The sequence below is a fragment of the Lolium rigidum genome, chromosome 1 (assembly GCF_022539505.1).
Source record: "Lolium rigidum isolate FL_2022 chromosome 1, APGP_CSIRO_Lrig_0.1, whole genome shotgun sequence".
NCBI lineage: Eukaryota > Viridiplantae > Streptophyta > Magnoliopsida > Poales > Poaceae > Lolium > Lolium rigidum.
The window spans coordinates 303,689,673-303,709,956 of record NC_061508.1 but is presented as its reverse complement, the minus strand read 5'-3'; the positions used below and the strand labels follow the sequence as shown (position 1 = coordinate 303,709,956).

Sequence of the window (20,284 nt, the reverse complement as noted above, 5' to 3'; positions counted from 1 at the left end):
CCACTCCGATTTGATCTCGTAATTTTTCATATTTTCTAAAAATAGCAAAAATATTGTTCGGAAAGTTAAACGCGGACTTTTTACTACCAAAACCGTTACCTATTCGAAGTCGAACTCTGCAGAACTATCAATTTGATCTTTGATGAAAGTTTCCGGAGTCACCACTCGAATAACATCAACATCTTCATTATAAGAATCTCCAGAAATATAATGTTTGAGTCTTTGTCCATTCACCTCTTGTGTGGCATCATCTTTCAGCGAAGCAATTTTTATTGCCCCTGGACGATACACCTCCACAATGACATATGGTCCTTCCCATTTTGAGAGTAATTTCCCTGCAAAAAATCTGAGTCGAGACCCATACAATAGGACTTTATCTCCAATATTAAATTCTCTTTTAATAATTCTTCTATCATGCCATTTCTTAACTTTATCCTTAAAAAGTTTAGCATTTTCATAAGCTTCACTTCTCCACTCATCTAAAGAACTCAATTGTAGCAACCTTTTCTTACCGGCAAGTTTAAAATCTTTATTAAGTTCTCTTACAGCCCAATAAGCTTTGTGCTCTAGCTCTAAAGGTAAATGACAAGCTTTTCCATAAACCATTTTATAAGGAGACATACCCATAGGATTTTTATAAGCAGTTCTATAAGCCCACAACGTTTCGTTCAATTTACTAGCCCAATTTTTCCTAGATTTATTAACAGTCTTTTGCACGATAGATTTCCCCCTCGATGACGGTGACGATGGCGACGATTTCCCCCCTCCGGGAGGGAATTTCCCCGACAGATTTCTGCCTGCCGGAGAGCTCTTTTCTCTCTGGTGTTTTCCGCCTCGAGGAGGCGGCGATGACTATCCTCGATGTCCCCCCGCACCTTAGGGTTTCTGGCAGATGAAGTACACGAAAGGGCGATGGCTGAGCGGGTCGTGGGCCCCCTCCCCACGTGGCGGCGCGCCGGCATTGGTGGCCGCGCCGGCCCATGGCGGCCCTCCTCGGCCTCCCCTTTTGGCTGGCTCCGTCATCTGGAAAAATAGGAGCTTCGGTATATTTTCCGTCAATTGTTGATCTTCATAAATATTGTATCCTGACAGTGCTTTTTCCAGCAGAATTCTGACTCCGGTGAGTAATTCTCCAATAATCATGAAACATGCAAAATAGGTGAAATAACATAAGTATCATCTCTAAATATGAAATATATCAATGAATAACAGTAAATTATGATATAAAATAGTGATGCAAAATGGACGTATCAACCCGCCACTTCGAAGAAAAGAAGGGAAGCTCAGGACGGCGTATGGCCCGGCGGCACCGGGTGCCACACCGGCTAGTCCGGCGTAGACCGGCCCTAGCACCGGTGCACACCGGACACATTCCAGGGTGCCTGGCCCGATCGCCCGGTGCCCGCCCGGTCACTCGCCCGGCGCCACCGGCTCCTGCACTAGCCGGCCCGGCGTAGGCCGGCCCATATGCCGGTGACTACCGGATGAAATGTACTGCAAGCCCAGAAGAGCGTACGACACTGACCCGGTGCCTGGTCTGGTGAATGTCGTCCAACCCGGTGGCAGGCCCGGCACACCGGCCCCTTCAAAAAAATGCTGAGCTGGACAAGTTGTCAACGGTCTGCAACGGCTAGATTTCAAGTGGACCTATATATACCCCTTCTCCTACCTTAGAACAGTTAGGCATGACACAACAAACTGTTCTTGAGCACTCTCTCTCATACTCCATTGATAGACACACCAAAAGCCTCATATCTCCCTCCTCCTCCACCAAACTCGAATCCCTCCAGGGAAAAGCTAGAGGAGGTCTTGATCTATAGTTGCATCGAGCCAAATCTTGTTCCCCCTTGTATTCATCAAGATACTTTCTCTCTAGGGTTCCTTGGAAACCCTAGGTGGGCAAAAGAGTCCAGAAGCATCCGGGCTGTGGATTTGCTCCTGACAAGATTGTGAAGGTTTGGAGGCTGCCTCAAAGTCTACCACAAGTGAAAGAGCTATTCCTTCGTGGGATAGGCTCAGGAGAAGAAGGTGAGCCTTCGTGGCATTGGGGAATCCTTCGTGGGAACCCCACCTCTCCAAGCGTGACGTACCTTCTTGCAAAGGAAGGGAACACAGTAATAAACCTTCGTCTCCGCGTGCTATCGGTTATCTCTAACCGAACTCTTTACTTGTGCTATATCTGCCTATGAGAGTCTTCGTGCTCGAGTTATTTGTATCATCATCTAGGTGCCTCACCTAATTTGCATTAGGCTCACCTTTATATTCCGCAAAGCCTAACATTGCAAAGAAATAAGAATTAAAATTTGTAGAAACCTATTCACCCCCTCTCTAGGTTTACCATCTCCGAACTTTCAAATGGTTTATTGTCTTTTCATGATTTCATACTGTGACTAGCATGAATAATGTGCTAGTCTTTAAATATTGCAAAAAGAGCAAGGCAACTGGGTGCCCAGCCCACAAAAAATATAAAGAAACAAAGAAACAAATAAAACTCCGCACACTATGTACTGGAGAGATCCTAAATAATGGTGTATAAATGGAGTACTACATTGGGCCGCTCTTGAAGTCACTATATGAAAGGATGATAAACCATTTGATACCATTAGTTGACATAGACATACACCAATCTCAAAATTACATTTTCATACCTCTGATTCATTTGAAACAAAAAAGATCTAGCACATGAGTAATCTTGCTTCCCTCTGCGAAGGGCCTATCTTTTACTTTTATGTTGAGTCAGTAAACCTATTTCCCTATATCTCAAGCAAGCATTTGAGTTGTTGTGATCCAACCATTTATGTGTGTTGATGCATTCAATCAAATCTTTTATTCTTTCTTGTGTAGCACAATGCTTTTATCTGAATGAATATAACGTTGAAAGCTATCTATGATTGTAAAGAGACTGTAATGATTGAGCATGTGATTTCTGCAATATAAGCTCTAATATAAAGACTCTGCTCGAAAGATAAGTACAATCTGTTAATTGTTCTCTGACCAAGAATGAAAGTTTGCCATCATCAATTATGACTTTCTCTATGCAGCTCTATTTGGTGACTCCTTACTCATTGCAAGTTGGATTATATAAGAGGAAGTTGCTGTCTATAATGACTTGTCTAATGGTAAGTATGATGCTTCTTGTCCGTATTTTGTTTATCGAAACTTCACCCCATAAACCCGTGGTCTGGTTTACTAAGTCCAGTTTCGCTTGGGGACAAGCAAGGTCTAAGCTTGGGGGGAGTTGATACGTCCAAATTACCCACTATTTTATATCATAATTTACTGCTATTCATTGATATATTTCATATTTAGAGATGATACTTATGTTATTTCATCTATTTTTGCATGTTTGATGATTACTGGAGAATTAACTGCCGGAGTCAGATCTGCTGGAAAAAGGACTGTAAAGATACCATATTTCTGAAGAACAACAATTCCCAGAAAATACCCATAAACTCCTATTTTGCCAGATGACGGAGGAAGCCAGAAGGGGAGCCTGAGGTGGGCCAGGAGGGGCCCACACCACCCCTAGGCGCGGGCCACCCCCTGGCCGCGCCTAGGCATGGTGTGGTGGCCCTGGCCCACCACTGTCGTCGCCCCCTCGCGTATTTCATCCCCCCAAGAACCCTAAGACTCGGGGAGCGAACAGAGAAATATTCCGCCGCCGCTACGGGGCGGAAAACCACACAGAGAGAAAAGCTCTCCGGCAGGCAGAAATCTGCTGGGGAAATTCCTTCCCGGAGGAGGGAAATCGTCGCCATCGTCACCGCCATCGAGCTGGACTTCATCGGGATCATCATCACCATCATCTCCACGACCAGCACCATCATTACTGCCATCTCCACGCCGTCCCTCTGTAACATCTTGAGTTTGATTACTCCTTGTAGTTGATGCTATTGAGTGAAACCATTGAATTAATGTTTATGTCCAGATTGTTATTTATCATTATATCACCTTTGATTATGATCCATATGATGCCTCGTGAGTAGTTCGTTTAGTTCTTGAGGATATGGGAGAAGTCATGATGTTAGTAGTGGAACTATGTTGAGTAATATTTAATGATTTGATATTTAAGTTGTGGTGTTATTCTTCTAGTGGTGTCATGTGAACGCCGACTACAAGATACTTCACCTTTATGGGCCTAGGGGAATGCATCGAGTATTTGGCTACTAATTGTGGGATTGCAGGAGCAACAGAAACCCAAACCCCCGTTAGGAAACCAGTGCATAAGGGAGTGTAGGATCTCAAAGTTTAATGATGTGGTTAGATTTATCTTAATTATTTTCTTGCAGTTGCGGATGCTTGCAAGGGGTATAATCACAAGTATGCATTAGTCCAATTTGGGGTAGTGCATTAGCATAGGTTCACCCACACAACACTTACCAAACCAATGAAGTTTATTTAGCGGTGTGAAGCGAAAGCACTTGATCGAAGAAATTCCCGTGTGTCCTCGAGAACGTTTCATCATCATAAGTAAAACAACCGGCTTGTCCTTTGGAATAGAAAGGATTGGACCACTCGCTGCAATTATTATTACTATCTTTTATTACTTGTACTTTATTTATCTGCAATACCAAATACCCCTGAAAACCTGTGTGCTAGTGTTACAGTGAACCCTTGGTCGAAACTGCTCGTCAACACCTTATGCTCCTCGTTGGGTTCGACACTCTTATTTATCGAAAGTACTACGATACATCCTCTATACTTGTGGGTCATCACCGACTCCAACCGAACGCCTCATGTCCACATGTCCACTCGAGCCCCATCTCACCCTTATCGCCTCCCTCCTTGCTTTTTTTTCTCTACCCGCAGATACGTCTCCGACGTATCGATAATTTCTTATGTTCCATGCAACATTATTGATGATATCTACATGTTTTATGCACACTTTATGTCATATTCGTGCATTTTCTGGAACTAACCTATTAACAAGATGCCGAAGAGCCGATTCTTGTTTTCTCGCTGTTTTTGGTTTCGAAATCCTAGTAACGAAATATTCTCGGAATTGGACGAAATCAACGCCCGGGGTCCTATTTTGCCACGAAGCTTCCAGAAGACCGAAGGAGAGTCGAAGTGGGGCCACGAGGTGGCGACACACCAGGGCGGCGCGGCCCAGGCCCTGGCCGCGCCGGCCTGTGGTGTGGGCCCCTCGTGACGCCCCTTTACCCGCCCTTCCGCCTACAAATAGCCTTCGTCGCGAAACCCCCAGTACCGAGAGCCACGATACGGAAAACCTTACCGAGACGCCGCCGCCGCCAATCCCATCTCGGGGGATTACGGAGATCTCCTCCGGCACCCTGCCGGAGAGGGGATTCATCTCCCGGAGGACTCTTCACCGCCATGGTCGCCTCCGGAGTGATGAGTGAGTAGTTCACCCCTGGACTATGGGTCCATAGCGGTAGCTAGATGGTTGTCTTCTCCTCATTATGCTTCATTGTCGGATCTTGTGAGCTGCCTAACATGATCAAGATCATCTATCCGTAATGCTATATGTTGTGTTTGTCGGGATCCGATGGATAGAGAATACTATGTTATGTTAATTATCAAGTTATTACCTATGTGTTGTTTATGATCTTGCATGCTCTCCGTTATTAGTAGAGGCTCGGCCAAGTTTTCGCTATTAACTCCAAGAGGGAGTATTTATGCTCGATAGTGGGTTCATGTCTCCGTGAATCTGGGGAGTGACGAAACCCCTAAGGTTATGGATGTGTCTGTTGCCACTAGGGATAAAACATTGATGCTATGTCCGAGGATGTAGTTATTGATTACATTACGCACCATACTTAATGCAATTGTCTGTTGTTTTGCAACTTAATACTGGAAGGGGTTCGGATGATAACTTGAAGGTGGACTTTTTAGGCATAGATGCATGCTGGATAGCGGTCTATGTACTTTGTCGTAATGCCCAATTAAATCTCACTATATTTATCATGACATGTATGTGCATTGTTATGCCCTCTCTATTTGTCAATTGCCCGACTGTAATTTGTTAACCCAACATGCTTTTATCTTATGGGAGAGACACCTCTAGTGAACTGTGGACCCCGATCCATTCTTTTATACTGAAATACAAATCTACTGCAATACTTGTGTTACTGTTTTCTTGCAAACAATCATCTTCCACACAATACGGTTAACCCTTTGTTACAGCAAGCCGGTGAGATTGACAACCTCACTGCATTTCGTTGGGGCAAAGTACTTTGGTTGTGTTGTGCGGGTTCCACGTTGGCGCCGGAATCTCCGGTGTTGCGCCGCACTACATCCCGCCGCCATCAACCTTCAACGTGCTTCTTGACTCCTACTGGTTCGATTAAACCTTGGTTTCTTACTGAGGGAAACTTGCCGCGTGCGCATCACACCTTCCTCTTGGGGTTCCCAACGGACGTGTCAACTACACGCATCACCCGCGAGCGCCACCTCTCCTCTCACGGTCTCACGCATCGAGTGCCACCACCGCTCCTCTCACCCACCAAGGGCCATCATCGCTCCTTTTCCCGCCGAGCTCAGACGCCACGCCGTCTCCTGCATATCCATGCGGATCCAACGGCGGCGGAACTAGGATCGCGAGCTCTGTCCTCGCGTGAGCTCGGTCCCCGTTGATGGGAAATATGGTGGGGCGATTCCTTCGACTGCGAAGAGCGGCGACGCTGCAGCGACTCCGGCGCCGGTGGTGGTACTAGAAGCCCCCAACCGTCCGCCTGGACACCATGGAGCACTGGAGTGCGGGGTCCGCTCCCGTGATGAGGCGTCTTCGGGGCCCACGAAGCGGTCGAGCTCCTCAATGGCGGCGTCCGGCCGGCGGAGGAGCTCCGTTAGGGCCTACTCCATGGTCACCGCCGAGCTCTCTGTGTGTTCTGATATGATGTCCTGGATGGCGGTCTTTTGCGCCGTCACGGGTGAGCTTGGCTTCTGACGCTGATGTCCCAATCCGCTAGCTATGTAGGTTTATACTTTTTGCTATTTTTGCAGCCTCGAAATGCTGCGAAGCAGTTGCTGGAGATGCAAACAACCACAATCGATGCTCCAAGCACCTACGGTTGGGGTTGCGACCCTGGTCGAAGCACGAGTGATGCTTGCGAGGATAAATGCTACATGCGAAGCTGTGAAAGATCGCTGTTGATGATGCAACGATGCTACAATAATGTAACTTTTTGCTACAATTGTTCTACTGTTTTGCTGCTTTAATTAAAAAATCGTGCTACGAGGTGTCCGGCGATGTCTTCAACGAGGTCAGGTTTGCTACAATAGAATAACTTTTTTGCTACGAGGTCTCCGGAAATGTCCCCGGCGAGGTCTCCGGCAAGGTCTGCGGTGAGGTTTAGGCCGATGTCTCCGATGAGGTCGGTTTTTGCTACGATATCAATTTTTTGCTACGGGATCTCCGATGGGCTCGACATTTTTATTTTATTTTCTGGGCGAACCGTGTTTTTCTACACCGAAGCAAAAAATGAGATTTTTTTTACTACCCGGCAGCAAAAAGGACACATCTCAGCAAGGGGATCATGCATTATTAGAGCATGTCTAACAGGCCCCGTATTTTTTCGCCCCTTAAAACGCGAGTAGAGCGCCCTGTATTCACTTTTCGCCGGCCGAAAACTCGTCCGAGCTAGCAGACCCGTATCCCCACCCCGTAAAACAGAATATTCTGTTTTACGGGGTGGGGATACGGGGTCTGCTAGCTCGGACGAGTTTTCAACCCCTCAAAACAGGGTTTTTTGACAAATTGAATATTAGAACCAACACAACATTCACATAAAATAAATGTTTTACATCACACAATAATCGTCATAATTATTACAATAATGTTTTTCGGAAATGTCAACAAATGTTCTAATGGAAGAATTAAACAAATAATGAATGTTTCACACATACAACAATGGAAAATGAATGTAATAACTCATTGGCCATGCAACTGCCAATGGTGATCAATCAGATCTTGGGTGAGTTGGTGATGAGTCTCGGCATTTTAAATTCCTCGATGAGCTGCAAGAAAAGCTTCAATCCGATCAGGGTTCCTCTCGGGCTGCACTCGGGTGCCAACATTGTCATAGAAACATGGCAAATTCAAACCTCTTTCATCTTCAATGATCATGTTGTGAAGAATCACACAACATGTCATGATATCAACAAGAGTTTCCTTGTCCCAAAACCTTGCAGGACCCTCGGACAATTGCAAACTTTGCTTGCAAGACACCAAAAGCTCCCTCAATATCCTTGCGGCATGCCTCTTGATTTTTGGTGAAGCAAGCTTCCTTTCTTGTCAAAGCCTTGTCCTTTTTCTCTTTTATGGACTTGACAAGGGTTGCATAGTTAGGGTAAATACCATCTGTGAGATAGTACCCCATGGTGTACTCATTGTTCATAACTTTGTAGTTACAAGTTGGAGCTTCACCCTTAACTAGTCTTGCAAACAAAGGGGATCTATTCAAGATGTTGATGTCGTTGAGTGTCCCCGGCAGTCCAAAAAAAGCATGCCAAATCCATAAGTCTTGAGAGGCCACATCTTCAAGAACAATGGTAGCATCACGGCTTTTGCCACAATACATTCCACTTTTGGACAATTTTTCCATGTTCAATGCATGCAATCCAAACTACCAAGCATCCCCGGCCACCCCCTCTTTTCATTGATCTCCATGAGTCTTTTTGTATCTTCCTCATTTGGAGCTCGGAGATACGTCTCTCCATACAACTTGATCACCATCTTGGCAAACATACGCACGCAATCCGTGGTTGTTTGCACACCTTTGCGAAGGTACTCATCGGTATAATCTGCTGGTATACCGTATGCAATAACCCTCATGGCGGCAGATATTTTTTGATATGGGCTAAATCCCATAACTTGGGCAGCGTTTCTTCTTTGCTTGAAATAATCGCAATTTGCCTCGCAATCTTTGACGATTCTCTCGAACAAAGTCCTACGCATTCGGTACCGTCTACGGAAGAGGCGGGGAGGATAGGTCGGTACCTCGGCAAAATAGTCTTGCATCAGCTGTTCGTGGCCGAGTGCGCGGTTCCGCGGAATGCACATACGCCCCATCACGGATCATTTCCGCTGATCCAGCAACTTGGCGCGGTCCTCCATGTGCTTCATGCCGAACAGGAGCAGCATCATCTCTGTCTCGTCGTCGTTGAGCAACTCGTCGATGTCCGAATCGTCGGAATCCGACGAGGACCAATCGGTCGACGTCGCGTCCAAATCCGCCATGTGCACATCCTCCGAAGCCATCTACCACGGTGTAGCATACATCAGCCGCAAACACGTTCATTTTACCGGCGAGAACGAAGTAGAACGCGGCGGAATACTCACCAGCGAAAACGGCAGAGAAGACCGCGGCGGGAGGGCGGCGGCGCGCGCGGAGGGACGCGGCTCTTCGGCGGGGGTGCAGCGGAGGTGCGGCGAGCGTCGACGCAGCTCGGCGCGGCTCGGCGGGCGGCGGAGGGGCGCGGATCTGACGGATTCCGACGGCGGCGCGCGGGTGGCTGCGGTGACGCGCGGGGAAAAACGGGTGGGGGGAACTGAAATGTCCGCGCGCGGTTTCGGAAATGGGATACTGATTTGGCCCTCTATCCCGCTCCCACCCCGCACAAGTAGGGGGCGAAGACCCGCCCCGTAATCGAAAACAGGAAAAATCGGAGCGGGGGCCGTTTTTATGGGGCATGCTAGACGGCCGGGTAGAACCGAAATCCGTATTCCGGCGGTTATTATACGGGTTTGCCCTTCTTAAGGGGTCTGTTAGACATGCTCTTAATGGATGTGAAGAAAGTAACCGGAATTTGCCACATTCAAGTCACCTCTGATTTAGACGGACCTCTAGAGCAAGACAATAATCCACTTACTAGCGCGAAACAACCAACACGACTTCCACCGGTAGCTATAACCGATGGGTACACCCGGTCGTCAGAGGTCAAGGTGAGCACGCAATGGGCGCTTCATGACGCTGAAGATCAACTCAGCCTGCTGTAGGACAACGTTGCATAGAAAACAAAAATTTTCCTACCGCGAACACGCAATCCAAGCCAAGATGCAATCTAGAAGACGGTAGCAACGAGGGGGTATCGAGTCTCACCCTTGAAGAGATTCCAAAGCCTACAAGAGGAGGCTCTTGTTGCTGCGGTAGACGTTCACTTGCCGCTTGCAAAAGCGCGTAGAAGATCTTGATCACGATCGGTTCCGGCGCCACGAACGGGCAGCACCTCCGTACTCGGTCACACGTTCGGTTGTTGATGAAGACGACGTCCACCTCCCCGTTCCAGCGGGCAGCGGAAGTAGTAGCTCCTCTTGAATCCGACAACACGACGGCGTGGTGTCGGTGGCGGTGAAGAAGTCCGGCGGAGCTTCGCTAAGCTATGCGGGCAATATGGAGGAGAGGAGCTTGGCTAGGGTTTGGGAGGGGTGGCCGGCCACTCTATGGGGGGCGGCCAGCTTGTGGTCTTGGGGTGGCCGGCCCCTCCCTTGGCCCCTCATTATATAGGTGGATCCCAAGTGTTGGTGTCCAAGTCTTCGAATAAGACCCGAAACCAAAACCTTCCATAAGAGGGGAAACCTAGCCCAACTAGGACTCCCACCCAAAGGGTGGGATTTCCACCTCCCATGTGGGGGGGGGTGGCCGGCCCCTATGGTGGAGTCCACTTGGGACTCCACCCCATCTAGGGCTGGCCGGCCATGGTGGTGGAGTCCCATGTGGACTCCACCTTCCTTGGTGGTTTCTTCCGGACTTTTCTAGAACCTTCCATAGAACCTTCCGCGACATTTTATTTCACATAAAATGACATCCTATATATGAATCTTATTCTCCGGACCATTCCGGAACCCCTCGTGATGTCCGGGATCATATCCGGGACTTAGAACAAATATTCCAACTCCATTCCATATTCAAGAACTACCATTTCAACATCCAACTTTAAGTGTGTCACCCTACGGTTCGAGAACTATGCGGACATGGTTGAGTACTTACTCCGACCAATAACCAATAGCGGGATCACGGAGATCCATAATGGCTCCCACATATTCAACGATGACTTTAGTGATCGAATGAACCATTCACATATATTACCAATTCCCTTTGTCTCGCGATATTTTACTTGTCCGAGGTTTGATCTTCGGTATCACTCTATACCTTGTTCAACCTCGTCTCCCGACAAGTACTCTTTACTCGTACCGTGGTATGTGGTCTCTTATGAACTCATTCATATGCTTGCAAGACATTAGACGACATTCCACCGAGAGGGCCCGGAGTATATCTATCCGTCATCGGGATGGACAAATCCCACTGTTGATCCATATGCCTCAACTCATACTTTCCGGATACTTAATCCCACCTTTATAGCCACCCATTTACGCAGTGGTGTTTGGTGTAATCAAAGTACCTTTCCGGTATAAGTGATTTGCATGATCTCATGGTTATAAGGACTAGGTAACTATGTATCGAAAGCTTATAGCAAATAACTTAATGACGAGATCTTATGCTACGCTTAATTGGGTGTGTCCATTATATCATTCATACAATGATATAACCTTGTTATTAATAACATCCAATGTTCATGATTATGAAACTAATCATCCATTAATCAACAAGCTAGTTTAAGAGGCATACTAGGGACTTCTTGTTTGTCTACATATCACACATGTACTAATGTTTCGGTTAATACAATTCTAGCATGATATATAAACATTTATCATAAACATAAAGATATAAATAATAACCACTTTATTATTGCCTCTAGGGCATATCTCCTTCGAGTCTCCCACTTGCACTAGAGTCAATAATCTAGATTACATTGTAATATACCTAACACCCATGGCATTCGGTGTTGGTCATGCTTTGCCCTAGGGAGAGCTTTAGTCAACGGATCTGCTACATTCGGATCGGTGTGTACTTTGCAAATCTTTACTTCTCCATCTTCGATGTACTCGCGAATCGAGTGGTAACGCAGCTTGATATGCTTCGGCCTCTTGTGTGACCTTGGCTCTTGTGCATTGGCGATGGCACCCATGTTATCACGAGTAAATGATTAATAGGTCCAATGCACTAGGAACCACAGCGAGCTCTACAATGAACCTCTTCATCCATACCGCTTCGATGAAGCCTGCGAAGCCGCTATGTACTCGATTCTGTTGAAGACTTCGCCACCGTGCACTTGCTTCGAGCTTGCCCGGCTCTTCGCAGCACCATTCAATATAAACACGTACCCGGATCGTGACTTAGAGTCATCAGGATCAGTGTTCCAACTTGCATCGGTGTAACTTGTTACAACGAGCTCTTGGTCACCTCCATAACAAAGAAACATATCCTTAGTTCTTTTCAAGTACTTCAGGATATTCTTGACCGCTGTCTAGTGTTCCATTCCTGGATCACTTTGATATCTGCTAGTCAAACTAACAGCATGCGCTATATCCGGTCTTGTACATAGCATGGCATACATAATAGAGCCTACTGCCGAAGCATAGGGGATCCGATTCATCCTTTCTCTTTCTTCTGCCGTAGCCGGTCCTTGAGTCTTACTCAAGACCTTGCACAGTAACATAGGTAAAAACCCTTTCTTACTTTCGTCCATTCTAAACTTCTTTAGAATCTTGTCCAGGTATGTACTCTGTGATAGCCCTATTAGGCGTCTTGATCTATCTCTGTAAATCTTGATGCCTAATATATACGATGCTTCACCAAGGTCTTTCATTGAAAAACTGTTATTCAAATAACCTTTTACACTTGCTTAATAGTTCTATATCATTCCCAATCAACAATATGTCATCTACATATAATATCGGGAATGCTACGGAGCTCCCACTCACTTTCTTGTAAATACGAGGCCTCTCCATGACACTTGTATAAACCCGAAGTCTTTGATCACCTTATCAAAGCGTCGGTTCCAACTTCTCGATGCTTGCTTCGGTCCATAGATTGAACGCTGAAGTTTGCATACTTTGTCAGCATTTTTAGGATCGACAAAACCTTTGTGTTGTACCATATACAACTCTTCCTCAATGTCTCCATTAAGGAACGCTGTTTTGACATCCATCTGCCAAATCTCATAATCGAAAAATGCAGCTATTGCTAACAAAATCCTCACAGATTTTAGCTTCGCTACAGGTGAGAAAGTCTCATCGTAGTCAACTCCTTGAATTTGTCGGAAACCCTTTGCGACAAGTCGAGCTTTATAGACAGTAATATTACCATCAGCATCTGTTTTTCTCTTGAAGATCCATTTATTCTCGACGGCCTTTCGGCTATCAGGTAAGTCTACCAAAGTCCATACTTTGTTATCATACATGGATCCCATTTCGGATTTCATGGCTTCTTGCCATTTGTTGGAATACTGGGCTCATCATCGCTTCTTCATACGTCGCAGGGTCCTCATCATTGTTATCCACAATCAGGACATTTAGACAAGGATCATACCAATCAGGAGTGGCACGTTCCCTTGTCGATCTGCGAGGTTCGATGGTTTCCTCGTTCGAAGTTTCATGATCATTATCATTAGCTTCCTCTCGTTGCCGGTGTAGGCGGTACGGGTACATCTTCCGATACTTGCGCTACTCCGATCAACGAGTATAGATTCATTAATCTCATCGAGTTCTACTTTTCTTCCGAGTCACTTCTTTAGTGAGAAATTCTTTCTCAAGAAAGGTTCCGTTCTTAGCAACAAAGATTTTGCCTTCGGATCCGTGATAGAAAGTGTACCCTATAGTTTCCTTAGGGTATCCTATGAAGACGCATTTCTCCGCTTTGGGTTCTAGCTTGTCCGGTTGTAACTTTTTTACATAGGCTTCGCAACCCCAAACTTTAAGGAACGACAGCTTAGGTTTCTTATTAAACCATAATTCATACGGTGTCGTTTCTACGGATTTTGATGGTGCTCTATTTAAAGTGAATGCGGCTGTCTCTAATGCATAACTCCAAAATGATAACGGCAAATCAGTAAGAGACATCATAGAACGAACCATATCTAAAGAGAGTTCGATTACGACGTTCGGACACACCGTTTCGTTGTGGTGTTCCCGGCGGTGTCAATTGTGAAAGTATTCCGCATTTCTTTAAATGCATGCCAAACTCATAACTCAGATATTCACCTCCGCGATCAGATCGTAGAAATTTAATCTTCTTGTTACGTTGATTTTCTACTTCACTTTGGAATTCCTTAAACTTCTCAAAAGTTTCGGATTTATGTTTCATGAAATAGATATACCCATATCTACTCAAATCATCTGTGAAGGTTAGAACATAACGATAACCACCGCGCGATGCTACACTCATTGGTCCGCACACATCGGTATGTATGATTTCCAATAAGTCAGTAGCTCGCTCCATCATACCAGAAAATGGAGTCTTAGTCATTTTTCCCATTAGACATGCTTCGCATCTATCAAGTGACTCAAAGTCAAGTGATTCAAGTAATCCATCGAGTATGGAGTTTCTTCATGCGTTTCACTCCAATATGACCAAGACGACGAGTGCCACATATAAGTAGAATTATCATTCAATTTAATTCGCTTAGCATCAATGTTATGTATATGCGTATCACTACTATCGAGATCTAATAGAAATAAGCCATTCTTTTGTGGTGCTCGACCATAAAAGATATTATTCATAAAAATAGAACAACCATTATTCTCGGACTTGAATGAATAACCGTCTTGCATTAAACAAGATCCGGATATAATGTTCATGCTCAACGCAGGTACATAATAACAATTATTTAGGCTTAAAACTAATCCCGAAGGTAGATGTAGAGGAAGTGTGCCGATTGCGATCACATTGACCTTGGATCCATTTCCAACGCGCATCGTCACTTCATCTTTCGGCGGTTGTCGTTTATTCTTTAGTTCCTGTTTTGAGTTACAAATATGAGCAACCGAACCGAGTATCAAATACCCAGGTACTAGAACGAGAACTAGTGAGATAAACATCTATAACATGTATATCGAGATATACCTTCTTTCTTCTTCTTGACAAGGCCGCTCTTCGGATCCGCCAAATACTTGGAGCAATTACGCTTCCGGTGTCCCTTCTCCTTGCGGTAATAGCACTCGGCATCGGGCTTAGGGCCGTTCTTAGGTTTCATAGGAGGCGTGGCAGCTTTCTTGCCACCCTTCTTGAATTTTCCCTTAGACTTGCCCTGTTTCTTGAAAGTGGTGGTCTTGTTGACCATCAACACTTGGTGCTCTTTCTTGATCTCAATCTCGGTAGCTTTTAGCATGCCAAAGAGTTCGGGTAACTCCTTGTTCATGTTCCGCATATTGTAGTTCATCACAAAGTTCTTATAACTTGGTGGCGGTGATTGAAGGACACGATTAATCCCCGATCCGTTAGGAATCACTATTCCCAAGTCATCGAGTTTCTTCGCATGCCCGGTCATGGCGAGCATGTGCTCACTAATGGAGCTGCCTTCTTCCATCATACAGTTGAAGAAATGTTTCGATGCTTCATAGCATTCCACGGCCGCATGAGTCTCAAAAATAGCTTTCAGCTCATTCATCAACTCATGAGGATCATGGTGCTCAAAACGTTTTTGAAGATCGGATTCCGGATCGCACGGGATGGCATACCGAACTTGAGAGTACCGAGTTTTCCGAGTCTCGTAAACAGCTTTTACTTCATCGGTTTCAGTTTCTGCAGGAGGGTCACCTAGCGGTGCATCAAGCACATATTGCAGATTTCCGCCGGAGAGGAAGATCCTCACATGACGGAACCGATCGGTGAAGTTGCTACCGTTGCTCTTAAGCTTTTCTTTCTCTAGGAACTGGTTAAAATTGATTGAGGACGCCATCTCTACAACATATATTTGCAATAGTTTAGACTAAGTTTATGATAAATTGAGTTCAAATTTTAATTCAACATAATTAAAAATCTAGGTGAACTCCCACTCAAAACAATATCCCTCGCATTGTCTTAGTGATCACACGAACCAAATCCACCGCACCTCAAATCGATCATCACGAGAAAAGGTGTGATTTCAATGGCGAACACTCAAAGTGTTCATCATATCAATCATATGATTCATGCTCTACCTTTCGGTATCACGTGTTCCGAGACCATGTCTGTACATGCTAGGCTCGTCAAGGCCACCTTAGTATCCGCATGTGCAAAGCTGTCTTGCACCCGTTGTATGTACTTATCGAATCTATCACACCCGATCATCACGAGATGCTTCGAAACGATAAGACTTGATAACGGTGCTACTAAGGATGAACACTTTATTATCTTGAGATTTTAGTGAGGGATCATCTTATAATGCTACCGTCGCGATCTAAGCAAAATAAGATGCATAAAAGGATTAACATCACATGCAGTTCATATGTGATATGATATGGCCCTTTTGTCTTTGCGCCTTTGATCTTCATCTCCAAAGCACGGACATGATCTCCATCATCTTCGGGCATGATCTCCATCATCGTCGGCGAAGCACCAAGGTCAATGGCGCCGTCTTCATGATTGTCCTCCATGTAGCAACTATTACAACTACTTTGAAATACTACTCAACATGAAATTTAAAGACAACCATAAGGCTCCTGCCGGTTGCCACAATACAATAATGATCATCTCATACATATTCATCATCACATTATGGCCATATCACATCACCAAACCCTGCAAAAACAAGTTAGACGCTCTCTAATTTGGTTTGCATATTTTACGTGGTTTAGGGTTTTCGATATAGATCTAATCTACCTACGAACATGAACCACAACGTTGATACTAATGTTGTCAATAGAAGAGTAAATTGAATCTTTACTATAGTAGGAGAGACGGACACCCGCAAAGCCTCTTATGCAATACAAGTTGCATGTCGAACGAGGAACAAGTCTCATGAACGCGGTCATGTAAAGTTAGTCCGAGCCGCTTCATCCCACTATGCCATAAAGATGCAAAGTACTCAACTAAAGATAACAAGAGCATCAACGCCCACAAACCATTGTGTTCTACTCGTGCAACCATCTATGCATAGACACGGCTCTGATACCACTGTAGGACAACGTTGCATAGAAAACAAAAAATTTCCTACCGCGAACACGCAATCCAAGCCAAGATGCAATCTAGAAGACGGTAGCAACGAGGGGGTATCGAGTCTCACCCTTGAAGAGATTCCAAAGCCTACAAGAGGAGGCTCTTGTTGCTGCGGTAGACGTTCACTTGCCGCTTGCAAAAGCGCGTAGAAGATCTTGATCACGATCGGTTCCGGCGCCACGAACGGGCAGCACCTCCGTACTCGGTCACACGTTCGGTTGTTGATGAAGACGACGTCCACCTCCCTGTTCCGGCGGGCAGCGGAAGTAGTAGCTCCTCTTGAATCCGACAGCACGACGGCGTGGTGTCGGTGGCGGTGAAGAAGTCCGGCGGAGCTTCGCTAAGCTATGCGGGCAATATGGAGGAGAGGAGCTTGGCTAGGGTTTGGGAGGGGTGGCCGGCCACTCTATGGGGGCGGCCAGCTTGTGGTCTTGGGGTGGCCGGCCCCCTCCCTTGGCCCCTCATTATATAGGTGGATCCCAAGTGTTGGTGTCCAAGTCTTCGAATAAGACCCGAAACCAAAACCTTCCATAAGAGGGGAAACCTAGCCCAACTAGGACTCCCACCCAAAGGGTGGGATTTCCACCTCCCATGTGGGGGGGGGGGGTGGCCGGCCCCCTATGGTGGAGTCCACTTGGGACTCCACCCCATCTAGGGCTGGCCGGCCATGGTGGTGGAGTCCCATGTGGACTCCACCTTCCTTGGTGGTTTCTTCCGGACTTTTCTAGAACCTTCTAGAACCTTCCATAGAACCTTCCGCGACATTTTATTTCACATAAAATGACATCCTATATATGAATCTTATTCTCCGGACCATTCCGGAACTCCTCGTGATGTCCGGGATCATATCCGGGACTTAGAACAAATATTCCAACTCCATTCCATATTCAAGAACTACCATTTCAACATCCAACTTTAAGTGTGTCACCCTACGGTTCGAGAACTATGCGGACATGGTTGAGTACTTACTCCGACCAATAACCAATAGCGGGATCTGGAGATCCATAATGGCTCCCACATATTCAACGATGACTTTAGTGATCGAATGAACCATTCACATATATTACCAATTCCCTTTGTCTCGCGATATTTTACTTGTCCGAGGTTTGATCTTCGGTATCACTCTATACCTTGTTCAACCTCGTCTCCCGACAAGTACTCTTTACTCGTACCGTGGTATGTGGTCTCTTATGAACTCATTCATATGCTTGCAAGACATTAGACGACATTCCACCGAGAGGGCCCGGAGTATATCTATCCGTCATCGGGATGGACAAATCCCACTGTTGATCCATATGCCTCAACTCATACTTTCCGGATACTTAATCCCACCTTTATAGCCACCCATTTACGCAGTGGTGTTTGGTGTAATCAAAGTACCTTTCCGGTATAAGTGATTTACATGATCTCATGGTTATAAGGACTAGGTAACTATGTATCGAAAGCTTATAGCAAATAACTTAATGACGAGATCTTATGCTACGCTTAATTGGGTGTGTCCATTATATCATTCATACAATGATATAACCTTGTTATTAATAACATCCAATGTTCATGATTATGAAACTAATCATCCATTAATCAACAAGCTAGTTTAAGAGGCATACTAGGGACTTCTTGTTTGTCTACATATCACACATGTACTAATGTTTCGGTTAATACAATTCTAGCATGATATATAAACATTTATCATAAACATAAAGATATAAATAATAACCACTTTATTATTGCCTCTAGGGCATATCTCCTTCACCTGCGGCTGGAGATCGACAGCGAGGTCGCCCTCTGCCTCCCTCCAGTGGAACTCTCTCACGAGGTTGGCCGCAAAGTAGCGTATGTGGAGCATGGCAATGTCCCTGGCAGGGCACATCCTTCGGCCACCACCGAAAGGCATCATTTTGATGTCACCGCCTCCCGCTGCTGCGAGGACGAGTTCCTCACCTTTGTTGCAGGCGAGGAACCGCTCTGGCTTGAACTCATCGGGGTCATCCCAGGCTGCGCTGTCTCGCGCAAGCGCTCCCAGCTGGAAGAAGACCTTAGTGCCCGCCGGAACACGCTGGCCGTTGTGGACTACATGGTCCTCTTCCATCACCTGCCTGAAGACCCAGGACGTGGGAGGATGCAGCCGGAGCGCCTCCATGATCACAGCGTTGAGGTACTCGAGCTTGCCGAGAGCATCCTCGCCGACTTCCTCGGCGTCTGCAGCCACGGCGGCATCGATCTCCCTCCGGACGGCCTCCTGCAAGTGTGGGCGCTTCACCAAGTTTGCCATGGTCCACTGCAGCGCAGATGCTGTGGTTTCAGTTCCGGCACCGAGGAACTCGGAGCACATGCCCACGAGCTCGCCGTCGGAGAGCCTTCGCCGGCGCCTTGCGTTGGACGCGAGTGCTGGGCCGCCGTCGTCCGGGACCTCGAGGTCGATGAGCGTGTCTACGTACGCTGGCGGCTCGCTAGACTGGCCCCGCCCCCGACGCGAATCGATGAGCGGTAGGAACGTCTCCTCCTGCTTCTGCCTCACGGCGGCCAGCTTTTTCCACTGCTTACGATATATAAGCCTGGTGACTGCCAGGAACTTGGCGTCGGCGAACACGAGGGCCGCATCCAGGGACTTGACGAGGTCTCTCTGCTCGTCGGCCATGGCACGGACGCGGCCTCCGTCGAGGCCGTCCCCGAAACACATGGAAGCAACCAGGCTGAACATGGCGTAGTGGATGCTCTTGCCCGCCTGGACCGCACCGGACATGCGGCGCTGCTCGGCGAGGTCGTAGACGAGGCCACGGACCGCGCGGCGACGCGCCGCCGCGTACCGGTGGAGCCGCGCCGGGTGGAGGATCCCCGACGTCAGGTTGTGACGCATCGCGCGCCAGTAGTGGCCGTAGGGCGCCGAGGTGATGTTTTGGTGCCGACGACGTGAGAGGATGGCGCTGGGAGAGATGGATGGTGGGAGGTTCGAGAAGGAGCCGGAGCCGGAGCTGGCGCTGGCGCCGCGCACGAGAAGGCGGTGCGCCGTCGCGAGGTCTGTGACGAGGATGATAGCTGGTTGCGGCTTCCAGACGGCGGAGAGCACCGATGCTAGAACAGACTTGACGCTCCCGAGGGTGGCCTTGATCGGCGATGCATGGAGAACGACGGCGACCAGGGGAATCAAGGGGAGGAGGAGGAGGAGGAGCAGCAGCAGGTCTGGCATGGCTTGATGGACTGATCTGCCTGGTTTCAGTTGTGTGCCGCTATTTGTTGTCGCCAAGGTCTTGTGAACTTTGGGCCACGAAAATTGCGCAGGACAC

The 20,284-nt window shown here is 46.9% G+C and overlaps 1 protein-coding gene across 1 annotated transcript; it reads right to left on the bottom strand.

Annotated features, from left to right (window-relative positions):
• Positions 1-9,895: 9,895 nt before the first annotated feature.
• On the bottom strand, positions 9,896-20,187 carry LOC124660885 (cytochrome P450 89A2-like). Its single transcript, XM_047198727.1, has 2 exons — positions 18,754-20,187; positions 9,896-9,946 (listed from the first exon to the last, which is right to left on the bottom strand). The coding sequence occupies exons 1-2, from the start codon at positions 20,185-20,187 to the stop codon at positions 9,896-9,898; spliced, it is 1,485 nt and encodes a 494-aa protein (XP_047054683.1).
• Between the last annotated feature and the right edge of the window lie 97 nt (positions 20,188-20,284).

Coding starts and splice junctions, on each gene's coding strand:
- LOC124660885 (XM_047198727.1), bottom strand. CDS start 20,187: ATGCCAGACCTGCTGCTGCTCCTCCTCCTCCTCCTCCCCTTGATTCCC. Junction 9,947..18,753: donor CTGTCGATCTCCAGCCGCAG/GTGAAGGAGATA, acceptor CAGCAGGCTGAG/TTGATCTTCAGCGTCATGAA.